This window comes from Lissotriton vulgaris, chromosome 7 (assembly GCF_964263255.1).
Source record: "Lissotriton vulgaris chromosome 7, aLisVul1.2, whole genome shotgun sequence".
NCBI lineage: Eukaryota > Metazoa > Chordata > Amphibia > Caudata > Salamandridae > Lissotriton > Lissotriton vulgaris.
Window position 1 is genome coordinate 554234154 of NC_141695.1, and position 17210 is coordinate 554251363.

Genomic DNA, 17210 nt, shown 5'->3' on the forward strand with positions numbered 1-17210 from the left:
GGGGCGTGTCTCGTGACGCGCCTCTCCCTCGTGAGTTGGCGAGCAAAGTCAGGGGGGTCGTTGCAGCGTGAGTCCGCTGTTTAGGAGGTCAAGGTGCGAGTAAGTAGGTAATTTAAAATTCGCAGTATCACACAAGTTTTTAAAAGTAAAATTCTGGCGCTCCCGGCTTCCGCCTCATGAGTCCGATGTTAAATGCGACGCCAGGGCACTTGGCGCGCTATTTATACCGCTTGGTGAGGGGGCGTGGCCAGCAGAGGGGGCGTGTCTCGTGACGCGCCTCTCCCTCGTGAGTTGGCGAGCAAAGTCAGGGGGGTCGTTGCAGCGTGAGTCCGCTGTTTAGGAGGCCAAGGTGCGAGTAAGTAGGTAATTTAAAATTCACAGTATCACACAAGTTTTTTAAAAGTAAAATTCTGGCGCTCCTGGCTTCCGCCTCAGGAGTCCGATGTTAAATGCGACGCCAGGGCACTTGGCGCGCTATTTATACCGCTTGGTGAGGGGGCGTGGCCAGCAGAGGGGGCGTGTCTCGTGACGCGCCTCTCCCTCGTGAGTTGGCGAGCAAAGTCAGGGGGGTCGTTGCAGCGTGAGTCCGCTGTTTAGGAGGCCAAGGTGCGAGTAAGTAGGTAATTTAAAATTCACAGTATCACACAAGTTTTTAAAAGTAAAATTCTGGCGCTCCCGGCTTCCGCCTCATGAGTCCGATGTTAAATGCGACGCCAGGGCACTTGGCGCGCTATTTATACCGCTTGGTGAGGGGGCGTGGCCAGCAGAGGGGGCGTGTCTCGTGACGCGCCTCTCCCTCGTGAGTTGGCGAGCAAAGTCAGGGGGGTCGTTGCAGCGTGAGTCCACTGTTTAGGAGGCCAAGGTGCGAGTAAGTAGGTAATTTAAAATTCACAGTATCACACAAGTTTTTAAAAGTAAAATTCTGGCGCTCCCGGCTTCCGCCTCAGGAGTCCGATGTTAAATGCGACGCCAGGGCACTTGGCGCGCTATTTATACCGCTTGGTGAGGGGGCGTGGCCAGCAGAGGGGGCGTGTCTCGTGACGCGCCTCTCCCTCGTGAGTTGGCGAGCAAAGTCAGGGGGGTCGTTGCAGCGTGAGTCCGCTGTTTAGGAGGCCAAGGTGCGAGTAAGTAGGTAATTTAAAATTCACAGTATCACACAAGTTTTTAAAAGTAAAATTCTGGCGCTCCCGGCTTCCGCCTCAGGAGTCCGATGTTAAATGCGACGCCAGGGCACTTGGCGTGCTATTTATACCGCTTGGTGAGGGGGCGTGGCCAGCAGAGGGGGCGTGTCTCGTGACGCGCCTCTCCCTCGTAAGTTGGCGAGCAAAGTCAGGGGGGTCGTTGCAGCGTGAGTCCGCTGTTTAGGAGGCCACGGTGCGAGTAAGTAGGTAATTTAAAATTCACAGTATCACACAAGTTTTTTAAAAGTAAAATTCTGGCGCTCCCGGCTTCCGCCTCAGGAGTCCGATGTTAAATGCGACGCCAGGGCACTTGGCGCGCTATTTATACCGCTTGGTGAGGGGGCGTGGCCAGCAGAGGGGGCGTGTCTCGTGACGCGCCTCTCCCTCGTGAGTTGGCGAGCAAAGTCAGGGGGGTCGTTGCAGCGTGAGTCCGCTGTTTAGGAGGCCAAGGTGCGAGTAAGTAGGTAATTTAAAATTCACAGTATCACACAAGTTTTTAAAAGTAAAATTCTGGCGCTCCCGGCTTCCGCCTCAGGAGTCCGATGTTAAATGCGACGCCAGGGCACTTGGCGCGCTATTTATACCGCTTGGTGAGGGGGCGTGGCCAGCAGAGGGGGCGTGTCTCGTGACGCGCCTCTCCCTCGTGAGTTGGCGAGCAAAGTCAGGGGGGTCGTTGCAGCGTGAGTCCGCTGTTTAGGAGGCCAAGGTGCGAGTAAGTAGGTAATTTAAAATTCACAGTATCACACAAGTTTTTTTAAAGTAAAATTCTGGCGCTCCCGGCTTCCGCCTCAGGAGTCCGATGTTAAATGCGACGCCAGGGCACTTGGCGCGCTATTTATACCGCTTGGTGAGGGGGCGTGGCCAGCAGAGGGGGCGTGTCTCGTGACGCGCCTCTCCCTCGTGAGTTGGCGAGCAAAGTCAGGGGGGTCGTTGCAGCGTGAGTCCGCTGTTTAGGAGGCCAAGGTGCGAGTAAGTAGGTAATTTAAAATTCACAGTATCACACAAGTTTTTAAAAGTAAAATTCTGGCGCTCCCGGCTTCCGCCTCAGGAGTCCGATGTTAAATGCGACGCCAGGGCACTTGGCGCGCTATTTATACCGCTTGGTGAGGGGGCGTGGCCAGCAGAGGGGGCGTGTCTCGTGACGCGCCTCTCCCTCGTGAGTTGGCGAGCAAAGTCAGGGGGGTCGTTGCAGCGTGAGTCCGCTGTTTAGGAGGCCAAGGTGCGAGTAAGTAGGTAATTTAAAATTCACAGTATCACACAAGTTTTTAAAAGTAAAATTCTGGCGCTCCCGGCTTCCGCCTCAGGAGTCCGATGTTAAATGCGACGCCAGGGCACTTGGCGCGCTATTTATACCGCTTGGTGAGGGGGCGTGGCCAGCAGAGGGGGCGTGTCTCGTGACGCGCCTCTCCCTCGTGAGTTGGCGAGCAAAGTCAGGGGGGTCGTTGCAGCGTGAGTCCGCTGTTTAGGAGGCCAAGGTGCGAGTAAGTAGGTAATTTAAAATTCACAGTATCACACAAGTTTTTAAAAGTAAAATTCTGGCGCTCCCGGCTTCCGCCTCAGGAGTCCGATGTTAAATGCGACGCCAGGGCACTTGGCGCGCTATTTATACCGCTTGGTGAGGGGGAGTGGCCAGCAGAGGGGGCGTGTCTCGTGACGCGCCTCTCCCTCGTGAGTTGGCGAGCAAAGTCAGGGGGGTCGTTGCAGCGTGAGTCCGCTGTTTAGGAGGCCAAGGTGCGAGTAAGTAGGTAATTTAAAATTCACAGTATCACACAAGTTTTTTTAAAGTAAAATTCTGGCGCTCCCGGCTTCCGCCTCAGGAGTCCGATGTTAAATGCGACGCCAGGGCACTTGGCGCGCTATTTATACCGCTTGGTGAGGGGGCGTGGCCAGCAGAGGGGGCGTGTCTCGTGACGCGCCTCTCCCTCGTGAGTTGGCGAGCAAAGTCAGGGGGGTCGTTGCAGCGTGAGTCCGCTGTTTAGGAGGCCAAGGTGCGAGTAAGTAGGTAATTTAAAATTCACAGTATCACACAAGTTTTTAAAAGTAAAATTCTGGCGCTCCCGGCTTCCGCCTCAGGAGTCCGATGTTAAATGCGACGCCAGGGCACTTGGCGCGCTATTTATACCGCTTGGTGAGGGGGCGTGGCCAGCAGAGGGGGCGTGTCTCGTGACGCGCCTCTCCCTCGTGAGTTGGCGAGCAAAGTCAGGGGGGTCGTTGCAGCGTGAGTCCGCTGTTTAGGAGGCCAAGGTGCGAGTAAGTAGGTAATTTAAAATTCACAGTATCACACAAGTTTTTAAAAGTAAAATTCTGGCGCTCCCGGCTTCCGCCTCAGGAGTCCGATGTTAAATGCGACGCCAGGGCACTTGGCGCGCTATTTATACCGCTTGGTGAGGGGGCGTGGCCAGCAGAGGGGGCGTGTCTCGTGACGCGCCTCTCCCTCGTGAGTTGGCGAGCAAAGTCAGGGGGGTCGTTGCAGCGTGAGTCCGCTGTTTAGGAGGCCAAGGTGCGAGTAAGTAGGTAATTTAAAATTCACAGTATCACACAAGTTTTTAAAAGTAAAATTCTGGCGCTCCCGGCTTCCGCCTCAGGAGTCCGATGTTAAAATGATGTGTCCAGGGTTAACAGATGAACAGCTTAAATTGAGAAAAGCAACTCCAGTACTGTTCTTGTCGCATGTGCCAGAGAATTCACAAGTAGAGGTGCGCCCATTTGCGACGTTTATTGTTGCCACTGTAAAGTTTTTCTGTGCATTGTGAATTAATTTTCAACCATTGCGAGACAATTTTCCTTCTAATAAACCCATATTCAGATGGACACAACATACATAATGGTGCTATTCATAAGATCTGAAGCCTGTTTGTTGTCTTTGACATTCACTCATAGGTTAAAGCGTCTCATGTTGGGCCTCTTTTGTGATGTTATGTGAAGTCAGGTGAGTTGTAAGTGGAGATTAAGTATTCTTTGAGCGGTGTATGTATGCAGTAGGGGCACGAAATCAAAGTCCGTACTGGGTGTACTATTAATTTTGCCGCTCGTGAACTTAAGCTCTTTAAAGGTCGGGTGAACTAAATGTTCCGCAGCTGCAAAACATTACCATACAACAATAATAATTAGCCAAATACAACATCTTTCAGGGCAGTGGCCATTTACTGCCAATTAGTAGGCAGGGTCGAACCTGGTTGATAAAAACTACTCGTGGGGATGCTGACTTAGCATCAAGTTAGGATTTTTCCTAACAAGTGATTCATACAGTCTTATTAATTCATAGCAAAGAGTGGTTCTTTACTGGTTTCGAAGGCACCGTTGTTTGTGCAATAACATACATATATATAACAGAGAATGTCCATTTGTAGTTTTAGGTAAGACAATAAATCCAGAACAAGTGTGTTTATTTGCTCTCTTGAAACTCAAAACTAGCAATACTAAAAGGCAGAAGACGCATTGGCGCTCCCTGCAAGAGGGAGAAAGCAGGTGCTCCTGGACATATTTTGCTCCACCTGTCCACTGCCCACGAGTAAATAATGTGCAAGGGGGGAGTCATGCTGCCCTTCTCTCTGCTTCTCCTGCACCGACGGACTTCAGCATCTGCACCACGAAGCAAGAACCAGATTACTGCGAAATAGCTATGAGGCGAGGTGAGCACTGCAAACCAGAAAATGGGGCAAGGAAGGGTAAAAAAGACAAGATCCTGTCCCTAGGGGGGGGGCAACGGGGGGGGGGTGAAGGAGTGACAGACTCAGTAAGGGGCGCTGAAGGACAGCACATAGGCAGGAGGTGAGGCAGAGGGGAACAAGTTGCCGGGGCCAAGAGGACGGTTGGCCATGGGGTCAAAAAAGGGATAGACAGTGGGCGAGAAAGAGGAAAACAGAGCACCAATGAGGTGTGGGTGACTAGTACAACTGCAAGGGGAAGAGCAGCAGAGTACCAGCCATGTCTGGTATGATGCCATCACGAGTGTTGATTCTCATCAAAAGTTCTTAAAGGTGAAGATAGGCTTAAGTGGGAAGAACTCAAATCTATACTGATAGCCGGTGCAGTGTCTGCCATTGCGAGCTGATGATGTTGTACCTGCATGAAGAGGATCAATGTGCCAGAATTTCAACAAATGGGCACCTTGCCCCACATATAGACCAAAGCAATGAAATCCCTCCCTTGGCTAAACAAGGAGTTAAAATAGGATGATCTTAACTGAAAATACAGCATGGGATATGGAGTAAATCTGGAAAAATGATAATGGAATTTTCAAGAGAACTGGTGAGTCACAGATAATGTGTTTTCCTATCTAGATCTCAGGAAAATTTAAGTGAATCAAGCAAAGCCCAAACGTATAATTAAACAACCATAACTGCAGCAACATTTAAACCAACTGCACCTGAACTGTGTGGCCAACATTTTATTGGGATTTTAAATATAGATAGTTAACACCCACACACTCAAACTCTCTTCAACGCCATTAAGGTAGCACATAATTTATATGGGCTACCGGTTGTTTTTTGCTATTTCATGTTTTCTTTTGGCTTCAATTAAGGCAGCAATGCGTTTATCAAAATAAACAGCGATAGCAAGTTAAAAACACAAACTATTTCTTTATAACAGCGACTGAATGTTCAAGCAATCATGTTACTGATTAATGAAGACTGTCCACGTTAAGCCAGTTGCTTACGTAATGGTAGAGAAACTGATACTAAGTGTGTGTCATTTAAGTCAAATATTTGTCTGTTTTGCACGCAGTGACCAGAAGATGAAGTACAAGACTTACCTACAGGCAAAGGGACAGGCATAACGGATGTTGTCTCTGGTGGATCAGAGGTCACTTTTGAAGCATAGGGAGGTCAATATGACCGACATTCTAGACGTGGGAAGTGTTATGCCCCATCCTAATAGGCTATTTGGAGATATTGAACTGAGGGTAAACCACGCCTAGCTGCCGGTGGGTAGGATTTAAAACACATCACTTCTGTAATCTTTCTATACGAAACCGCGTCTAAAAGATAAAAACAGGCAGCGCAGGTGAAGTGCTGGCAAGGCAGCCCCTAGTCTTACAGCATCAAGCAGTGAAATATATGGGTAGAACTTTTGGCAGTCACTGATATGTACTAGTCTGAATTATAGAGGCCACTCACACATAGTGTAGATCTGTCTAAGCTGCTAAGCTTTGAAACACTCCCACATTTACCAATTCTTTTGACCAAACATTCAGTACAGTTAGAAGAACCCGAATTATCCCAAAGGTCATTGGGGAGTAAGACCCAAACACTCTTGCAAAGTGCTTTTTATATCACAGCAAGGCTTGATCGATGCAGTTGTTCTAATGTGGCTAAAAATACAGTTTGTAGTGGTCTCGGCTTTTGCACACTACTACACACGTATCTAAGCGTTTGCTAGCATTTCCACACTAGAGTAATCACAGGAGCATCTAGCAGAAATTCAAATGCCTGGCCTAACCCAATGAAATAGGGAATTTATGGATCGAGACCTGAAGGTTGAGGAGCTGGGGAGGCCTTCGGTGCTCTGAACTCAGGTGAAGCAGTGGGTCCCAAAGGTCTCCCTAAAAAACAAAACAAGCAGCAGCTCTGGAATTGGCGCCTCACCTCCGCAGTATGTTCCTGGAAAGCCGAGAGGCCAGCATGCTGCTGAGAGATCAAAAAGTGGCTACTATTGAAGAAATACATAAGTATGGCATACCGCCAGAAGAATGTGCTTCGTACAGGCTCATTTAGTTACTTAGCGCAGAGGTGAAAATACTACTGGCCACACGTTTGATTCAGGCGATTCATCCGCGAGTGCACCCTATGTGGTGTTAGAGAAGCATGGGCTTCGCCCAGGTTTCCGGTCACGGATTCAGCTCTTATACGCCAATCCGATTGCTCAAGTGGCACAGAGCACGAGGCAGGGCAGCCCTCTTTCCCCCTTAATCTTCGCCCTGGTGTTAGAGCCATTGGCGGCCTGGGTGAGAACTGACTATGACCAGAGGGCTGAGATAGACTGCAGAGGGGGAGGATAGAATCTCCCTAGACGCGTATGATAATCTGCTGTATGTTGCTGATCCTGCTAATTCTCTCCACAGATTATGCATGAGTTCTCATTATACCAAAGGTACTCGGGCTATACTATAAATTGGCATAAATCACTGATATATATACTTAGCGGCACAGCTCCAGTGTTGCAACCAGTTTGGAGGCCCAGGTGGTAACAAGTGGTTTTCGAAATTTCGGAATTCTATCATGCATGATCAGGTGGTGTTCAACGCACACAATCCTAAACCGCAGGTGGTCAGACTGATGGCACTGGAGGGAAGAGCTGCCCTCTTCGAGACGATGGGCCTGCCCTGATTCTTGTATGCAATCCATAACACGCCATTGCCTGTTCTTTCAGCTTACTTTCAGGCCATAGACAGTGAGGTGCGCTTCTTTCTCCAAGACGGGGGTCCCTCACGTGTTTCCCTGCAGAAATTGACTCAAAGTTGGTTTGATGTATAGCCCTTCCTCACATGAAAACGTTTTACTGGGCAGCACAACTGATGGCCATCAACCACTGGGTCTATCTCCCGGAGGGGGAGCCAGCGTGTAGAATGGACAGAGCTAACATCAGACCTGGAGGTTATCTTAGAGCCATCTATGGGGCTTCAGGGACCGCACCATCACTTAGCCCTACCGCTACCACGTTAGCTCTCTGGCATACTGCATTTCATGAAAAAGGGTGGAGGGATAAGATCATGCAGGCCACCCACTTGTGGGACAAGACAAGGTTGGGCACCGTAGCAACACAAAGAGGCTTTGACAAATGGGACTTTATTGGTCTATCAAAGGTGGGTGATCTATGGAGACAGGGGGATGGATGTGATACTATTCTCAGAGTTACAGAGTACAAACTGGCCCACACCGAGACCTTCTGCTGTTTACAAATCAGACAGGCCCTACAGAAAGCAATACTGAGGGGGATACATCCCCTTGAGTCCTCTCCACTTGAGGATAGGTTATTGTATGTATACATGCCAAAAAAAGGAGATCTCGCTCACCTATTATAAATTGATTAATAACCCTCCTGATCCTCTGATTAAGCTGCAGGCGAGTTGGGTGCGAGATGTGGGGAGGAAGAGTGGCCTGAAGCCCTGGCCTCCCTAAGGGCTAGCCTTAGTGCAGTGGTGGGGAGTGATCTGGCACTGATGGTCAAATGGTGCCTCCTCAATATTTGGGCTGAAACAGACCTTACCTTATCTTAAGTGTATGCAACAGACCTTAATCATACTGCCAGACCCTGCCTCAGAGTGGGACTAATGGTAGCCAAGCGAAATATAGCTCGAATATTTAGATCTTAATTGAGCCTGAGTGGGGGTGGGCATTGGAAGAAAGACATGGATTGGTGCATGCTGGCTGAGAAGGTGGTATATGTGGGAAGAGGTTGCCTGAATGAATGGAATATAATATGGGGATAGTGGAATGCTTATAGGGGGGAACCCTGAGAGCCCTTGGCTGGTACTACTGAGGATGTTTTGTAATCCCAATTATATGTATTGTGCCACTGATCTGTGTATAGTAGTGACGAAGTCTAATGCCAATGTGTTGCACCCTCATGTTTCCACACTACTGAATTTTCCTGGTGGATTTCACACTGGAGCAAGGTATTTTCTGTGATTATATGAAAATTGGACAGGGTTCTCTCATCCTAAAGGAGCCCAGAGCCGACACCAGTCAATCAATCAACTTTTTTAGAGCGTGGCACTGTCACCCCTGGGGGTATCTGGGCGCTGGGGTGTGAGTCTCTGCCGAAAAGCCAGGCCCTGGGGAGATGGCAGGGGAGAGGGAAGAAACAAGCAGAAAAAAGCAAAAAGAGGACAGAAAACGGGCGAGCAGAAAAGGCAAAACAGAGGGCAGAAAACGAGCGAGCAGAAAAAGCAAACCAGAGCAGAAGAGGTCAAAACAGGGCAGAAAAACAAGCAGAAAAGGCAAAACAGAGAGAAGAAAAGGCCAAACAGAGGGCAGAAAAACAAACAAAAATGCGAAATAGAGCAGGAGACAGCAAAATAGAGGGAAGACAAAATGGAGGGCAGAAAGACTAGCGGAAAAGGCAAAACAGAGGGAAGAAAAATGGGCAGAAAAGGCAAAACTGAGCAAGAAACAAGCAGAGGAGGCACAAACATAGGAGAGCAGGTAGACAGGCAGCAGAGGCTAGCAGATTGTGGGCAAGCTGGGCAGGAGAATTGTCACGGGGAATTGTCACGGGGGAGCAGGAACAAGGACCTCAACAAGATCCACCCGATATCCACAATTCCCTTCTTTAGGAAGGTATTAGAAAGCTGTGTGCATCACAGCTATCCCTTCATATCTAGGTAAACAACATTCTCTTTTTTTTTAAATCTCTTTATTTATATTCAATACAACATAAAAGAACATAAGAGACACCACATTAACAATAGTGTAATACAGCCAAAAAGTATTTGACTCATTTTGCATAGTTAAGTAAAACAAAGTATTCCTTTTGGGAGGTAGAAATAATTACCAACTAAAGCACTCACTAAATGTAAATGTAAATGTACATGTATTTATATAGCGCAAATCACTGACCGAGGTCGGTATCTAAGCGCTTGCTTAGGGAACCCGTCCTGGTATTCCCCTGTGAGATAACCCCAGCAGGGTATCCACAAGATGAAAGCCAGGCATCCCGCCGCGAGGAGCTGTTGTGGAGATTAAGCAAGCTATTGCCCAGAGTCGCAGAGTGTGAACCCGTGAGTCGAGAAGGCACCGGAGCGAGAATTATCGAGTCCGTGGAATTTTTTAGCCCAAGACCCGCCGAGGCGGGGAATTGAACCCTGGTCCAGGGCCGATCTCAGCTTCCGGGTCTGCCGCCTCTAACCCCTGAGCCACACTTCTCCACTCACTACATTCAGTCACTTACTCACATTCAATTGTATGTTAACAACCCATTTGGGAAAGGCTCTATAATGAAAACAAAAACAATTGTACACAGTTTATAAATTTATTAATATTAAAAAGGCATATAAATCAATCTACAATTTCATTTAAAACTATACCATACATGATAAAAACCACCTAATGTGGAAAGGGAGTAAGTGACTGAATGTAGTGAGTGCTTTAGTTGGTAATTATTTCTACCTCCCAAAGGGAATACTTTGTTTTACTTAACAGTTATTTGGAGCTCCATTTCCTTTCGGGTTATACGGAGCGCCTCTCTTTGGTTTGAGATTATTTTGCATAGCCCTTCATCATTCAGTCCGGACCTGCCCACAAGATATATCGGGGTTGGAGGGGAAATGGTGTCTGAAAGGGGGTTATGGCCCGCTAGGAAGCGTAAGGGGGGGCAAAGGGAGGTGAGGGGGAAGAAACAGAACCTTGCTATAGTCTTTCCATTAGCCCCAGACTTTCACCCATTTTTCTGGACATCCCCTGTTGATGTAGACTGATTTTTCTGCCACAATTTTCATGTTCATGTCTTTTTTCCAATCGCTCAAGCTTGGTGTTACGTCTGCTCCCCAGCAGCGGGCTATATTGCGCTTTGATACAGAGAGGCCCAGGGTCATCCAGGTCCGACCCATTAGACTGATGTCTGAGTCTTCCTATATGTTAAGGCATTCATACAACTAACTATTGCTACCCAATAAGACTGTAAGGACGTGTAGTCCCATATAGATGTGAAAGATAGTGCCCCTTAGGGCTTGGATCACTCAGCATCCTACCTATTTTTACCATTGCAGTACAGGCAAAGTAGACTCTGTGCAGTATTTTAAGCTGTACCAGTCCAAATCCCGTCTTGATCGCTTCTTCTCTAGGATAGGTGAGCGCCTCCTGTCATTCATCGTTTTTTAGACCTCCAAAGTCTAGGGCCCGTCTTTCGAGCAGGCAGAGAAGTGTGTCAAGTTTGTTGTTAATGATTTTTCGGTATGTGAGTGAGGTTGCTTTACGTGCCATGTGCTCATCTAGCAAGCCATTTTCCAGGGGAGAGGAGCCAGGAAGCTCCTACCCCACAGGTATGGCTGCCTGTAGTGCATGTCTAACCAGTAGGTAGCAAACTATTTCAGCATCTGCCAGGTTATATTCTCTTTGGAGGTCTAGCAAACATGAGTACTGTGAACCCCCTCTCCCTCCATAGGTCTCCTATTTTAGACAGACCTATCAGATCCCATTTGTCAGACTCCGGGTATACCCCCAGGATGTCCAGAGCCACCGATTCCCACAATGGTGTGGACTGAGTCAGTCTAACTTTTCACACCAGCACTTCATGGACTGCATGCCAGAGACCAATGGTTACAGTTGTTGTGTCGTGCTGTTGCAGACGCAACTGTGTAGATCACCAGGCGATCCATCTGGATCGACGGTTCATTGACCGTAGGAGCACTCATTGGTTAATCGTAGCCAGCTGTGCCACCCAATAGTACTTCTGTATATCTGGCAGGGCAATGCCTCCATAATACCCCCCCCCTTGTGTGAGCTTATGCAGTGCAATTCTTGCAGATCCCCATTCCATAGGAGTGTTCGTAGTGTGGAATTGTTTTGAAATAGTACAGAGGAACGGGGAATGGTGCATTGCGTAGAACATATAGGAAGCGGGGTAATGCCATCATCTTGAAGAGTGCAGCTCTTCCGAGGAGTGAAAATGGCAGTGATCTCCAGTGTTAAACATAAGTCTTCAACCTTTCCAATGGGGAAAGGAGGTTTTTCTCATAGAAGAGAGTGGGATCTACGGTGTCGAATATCCCCAGATACGTGAAACCCTCTGTGGTAATCCAAATCTCACCGTTTCTGGGCAAGGCTGGCAGGCCACCATGTAGGATATAAATCAGCGATTTTGCCCAGTTTAAAGTATCTCTGGAGCATCGACCAAAATTGTCAATTATGTTTATCACTCTGGCTATGGAGCGCTTAGGGTCGGCCAAACATAAGAGGATGTTGTCAGTATATACTAATATTCTGTCCTCTCAGTCATCCGACCAGCGGAAGCCCCGGATCACCGGGTCCATGCGGATCCACGCTGCCAGGGCCTCCAGCACCATAAGGAAAAGGAAGGGGGAGAGCAGGCACCCCTGATGGGTCCGGTGCCTCAATGGGAAAGTGTGTGACAACTCTCCGTTAACCGCCACTTGGGGCAGCAGCTCGGACTGCCTTTGTTATCTCCTCTAGTATTAAGTCCCCTTCAAGGTGGGTCCGGTTACCAGAAGGGAGGGTGGGGAGCGTTATGTCTATTAAGAATTTCCTCTGGGCTCTGTTTTTATACACACATCACACACATACTCCTTCCAATCATAACTAACTCTGACAGCACCAATTACATCCCAAGAACATAATGTAGAAAAATTATGAATCTTTTATTATTCACTGTATTTTAAAAAATGTTGCCAAGCCAGGTCCTCCCTGGACCGGAAACAAGCATTCGGGGCATCATCCCATATCAGCCATGCTAGCTTGAATCCACTGGCACAGTGAGCCCAGGACCCACGTCTGTGCATACCTGACGCACTAAAGAACTGGAATGGCATGGGGAGCAAAAAAACGAAGGCTTTAGGCCCAGATCTCGGTACTGCAGTGAATGTTCGACACTGTGCAGCATTCGGTCTATCAATTGATCTTTTTGCATTTTGATATATTGCAGCACAACTCCTCTTTTGATTATATCTACCAGGCCATTGACGTTTCATGAAATGGGGCACAGCTGGCCTCTATCTGCAGGTCATGGCAAATCTGGGCTCTATCTGCAGGTCATGTCATGGTATATTCCTAAGTGTATATCCAGCAAGCAACTTTCTTGATGTCTTCCAATCTGTTTTCAGACAAAGGCACAGCACTGAAACGGCTCTTCTCAAAATTGTGGATAATACGCTCTACTTTCTCAATTCAGGCAACTCTTGCCTACATGTGTTTTTGGAACTTGCAGCTGCCTTAGATACAGTCAACCACTGTGCTCTGATTAACATCCCAAAGGAACGAATTGGCTTTGACAGTGCAGTCCAGCACTGGCTTGATCCCCATTTGTCTACCAATCACAAATAGTTAAAGGGGGGGCTGTGTTTCTCACAAAACTGTTCTAAAAGAAGGGGTTCTTTAGCACTTATGACTACCCCCAAACGAAATTATTCTACATATATAGACACACTGGGAGATATTTGGAGTACCTTTGAAATTCTCCATCACCAATATGTGGATGATATTCTCCATCACCAATATGTGGATGATACACAGATCTAATTGAAGATTTGTTGCATGAATGACTTCTTTCTACTTTCCAACATTCTAAACAGAATTCAAAAGTGGATGGCCAACCATTACCTGAAACTCAACAAAATGTTAATTTCTTTTAATGTCACCCAAAAACCTCTCTGCCCAAGAGTGTCTCGATTCTTACTCCCCATTGAACTGTAAAACCGCTATTAAGAGGAATGCTAAATCATTGGGATTTATCCTTGACAATCACCTTGACCTTCAGAAGTCAATCTTGTCCGTGGCCAGAAGCACCCGCCACCAACTTAAACTGATGTGAAACATCAGTCAACTTATCTCCAAGCAGAATCTGAAAACTTCAGACCAGACACTGGTACTCTCCAGACTGAATTAAGGGAACTCTCTCCTCTCCTGTCTCCCCAAAGCACATGTGGCATTGCTAAGAGCAGTGCTTCACATATTTGCCCCTTTGTGCAAGTCACAAAAATGTGATCACTTTTCTCCTATTTTCTGCATCCTCCTATGACTTCCCATTAAAGCAACAGCCCAATTTAAAACCACATCACCCACAAAGCCACACCCTTCTACTTGGTTTAAAAATTGAAAGTCTGTGGCGCTCAACGATGATCAAGAAATGCTGAAGCACTCCTGCTAGAATCTTAAACAGTCAGGCGAGGACGTTTTATGAAACAAGCATTCTCTGGCAGTGCAACAAGGATCTGAAACGCCATCCCACCAGATCTTTGAACAATCTCGAGCCTTACCATGGTTTAAAAGGATCTCCTATTTGAGAGACACTTTGGATGAAGCTATGATCACTTCTCTGCATCCCCTTTTTGTTGTATCCAATATATCCAGATACAGTCTGCCTAACTGTTATCCCCTGATTCGAAATGCTAGGCCTACGGATTTTGTTTGTTGCTTATCTGTATATGTTACTTGTTATCCATACTATTCTTCTGGTTCTCTCATAAATCGTAAAGCACTTTGATGCCACTGGGCCAAGTTATGACTATATAAAATCCAAAAATAAATAAAGCACTGCAGGGTTAAGATTTGATAAGGGTATAGAATAATGCCAAGTCATCCTTAGGCGAGGCAGGGGCTTAAAAACATGCATACTGGTTGGGACCATAAATTGCCTTTCATGTATCCATGGCTAAATGTAGCCTTTTTTCCTTTTGTGGAAAATGTTCATGAGAAAAAAAGTTACTTTCCCGTCACTTTAATGATCGTCGCTCGATTCCGGTTTGTGAGCTGCAAAATGGGCTCCAGGTTAACATGGTGAGCTTTTCTAAATCAGTTTGCAAGTGAACCGTCATGTGTCTATACATTTTTATTACAGTGTCTGAAATTTGAATGATAAAAAGGCTCTTCAAAAGTTGACTAACACAGAGTACAGAAACACTAAAACCAGTGGCAGTGCAAGCGTCCCTTATAAATAGAACGGGTACCGCACATGCTGCAGCAGGGCATGTGTCCCTCACACCCAGAGAAGTTATAGCATTAGTATTGTCAGCACAATATTCCTAAACATCTATAAACTAGGTAAGGATTTACAAATAAGCAGAACCTATGTAGGATAGGCGCTGTAAAGACACGGGTTAACCCAATAAGTTGCTGGGACCTGGGTGAATAGTTGATACAAACAAAGTGGTCCCAGATACTGAAGCGAATGAACCTTGACTGAGTAGCTTAAATGAATTCAAAAAGAAACTATAACAGCATTGTTTTTATTCACAACGTGTATCGTAAAAAATGTGTCCTTGTCCTGATGAAGACCCTCTAGCAAGGTTTCACCTCAGCCTGCACTATTTTGGGTCGAAACGTCGACACTTCTCCTTTAACCTCAGCCTCTTCCATGAATTATTATTTGTTGATTTTGTTTTCTGGAGGCATGAGTTTGTTCTAATTTATCAATGAATTGTACTTTTTATTTTGCTAATTAATTATTATTTCTGGCTTATCCAGGTCATAGTGACCATTGTTCAATTACCCATTCAGTACCCTCACTATCCCAACACTACCCTTCCCTATCCAATCTTTTAGGGGCATTAAATGTGATTATTTTATGGATGTATTTTAAGAATAATTTTTTACGATACACGTTGTGAATAAAAACAATGTTGTTATAATTTCTTTTTGAATTCATTTAAGCTACTCAGTCAAGGTTCATTCTATGCAGGATAGGCAGAAGCAAAGCAAGCTTCCATCACAACTCGAAGAGCTACAGCAAAAGCAGCACCAATGCATGTTTCCTTCACACACAAATCTTGTGTATAATAGTCAGCACAAGATAATCCACAAAATAGGTGCACTATAAGTATATGCCACAGGAGCATTGCAAGCTTCCCCTGCACAGATTGCAGGTACAGTACAGGCAGCAGTGCAAGCGCACGCACACAAGTGGTAGGATGAGTACAGTAGCAGGGTAAGCTTCAATCAGTCGTGTACAACTGCATATATTTGCGCAACCAATAATTCAGAATGTTTTGCACTGGCGCATGAATGTGATGAACGTTTCTTATTTACACACTCTGAGGTTTTCTGTTTTACTACCGATTTCCAAATACACAAAACATTCGCACCATCAGAAGAAAAATATTAAATAAAAAACCGCCATTATTTCTGCCAACCAAGACCTGTTCGTATGTGAGAAGGATGTGGGAAAACGAAGAACAATATTGACCTTTCTATTACAATACGATGAAAAACAATAGACTCCAGAGTTCAGGACAATTTTTACAAACTGAAAAAATATGTGTTTGTTAACCTATGGAAGGATTCGAATTTTTTAGGGAGCCCCCATACCGCGGCAAATGCCAAGAGCACCGATAAGACATGCTCACCAGAGCAATTCAGGACATAGGCATCAGTATTCAAACCCGGTGAAACGAGTCTATCAACTAAACTTCCTCCCAAACACCCACCACTTCTGGATTCAACCCATGATCACAAGTGTCATTTTGTCATGTTTCAGGACTATGGAAATGCCCCTCAATGCCAGGCTTCAGATGCACCTAATAAAACACACCAAAAAGCTCAAACCACAGCTGGTCATAGCTGCCATAAAGAAGCATTGGTTCGACAGCACTGACCTAAAAAGCTTCTACTAACTCCACGTGCACACATGAAACCCCCTCATGATTCTGTCGTTTACAGAGGGCTACAACCCCATTCACCCTCTATCCAATAAGCAGCCCTATAGGCCAGGGTTCTTCAAAAGGGGGGCGTTAGAATTCGTGACATACATGTTCCACACAGATCTCGGCTCAACCTACGGAGCTAGAAATACCGACAAGCAATAGCACATGAAAGAATGCACAACAGCACAGCTTTCTAGCTTCTAGGTGGGAGCAAGCTTAATAAAAAAGACCCCAAAATCAGATTGCTAAAAAAATAAGAACAAGTTAAATGGTGCTTCAACCTTTGTTCATATTTGAAAGAAATCAAAATTCACCATAATTTGAAGCTGCAGAAAAGCAAACAGCAGGGGGTGTAAATAGGTTTCATCTCCGCAGTTCAAAACAATTTCAACTTTCATGGAAGGAGAAATAGAGCTACAAGGACACAAACCAACACGGCTAGACGCTATATCCAATGTCGGTCGAGGTGGTTCTAAAGTCAAATAACGAATAAGAACAAAGATAAATAAATAATACAAATATTCATCAACGTTGCAAACGCGGAGCCGGCTCGCGACAGGCGCAGCCAGCACTCACCTTCTTCGTGCAGTTTTCACACTTCATTTGTGAATCTGTGTGTCTGGTGGCGCCGGGCTCGCTCGGTTTCCGTTCTGCCGGACCCGCTGCTAAAGACAGATTCCCGGTATTCTCCTGCGGCTCTCAGAAGCTCCTGTGAG

The 17210-nt window shown here is 46.5% G+C and overlaps 1 protein-coding gene across 4 annotated transcripts in view; it reads right to left on the minus strand.

The window, feature by feature from the left end:
* The window catches only part of NARF (nuclear prelamin A recognition factor), a 398106-nt gene that overhangs the window by 286246 nt on the left and 94650 nt on the right, over positions 1-17210 (minus strand). For all 4 annotated transcript variants that reach the window (XM_086930648.1, XM_086930650.1, XM_086930651.1 and 1 more), the window contains one exon: positions 17071-17203. In XM_086930648.1, the coding sequence (XP_086786774.1) occupies positions 17071-17097 (27 nt within the window). In that variant the 5' untranslated portion in view covers positions 17098-17203. The remainder of the gene's footprint in view (positions 1-17070; positions 17204-17210) is intronic.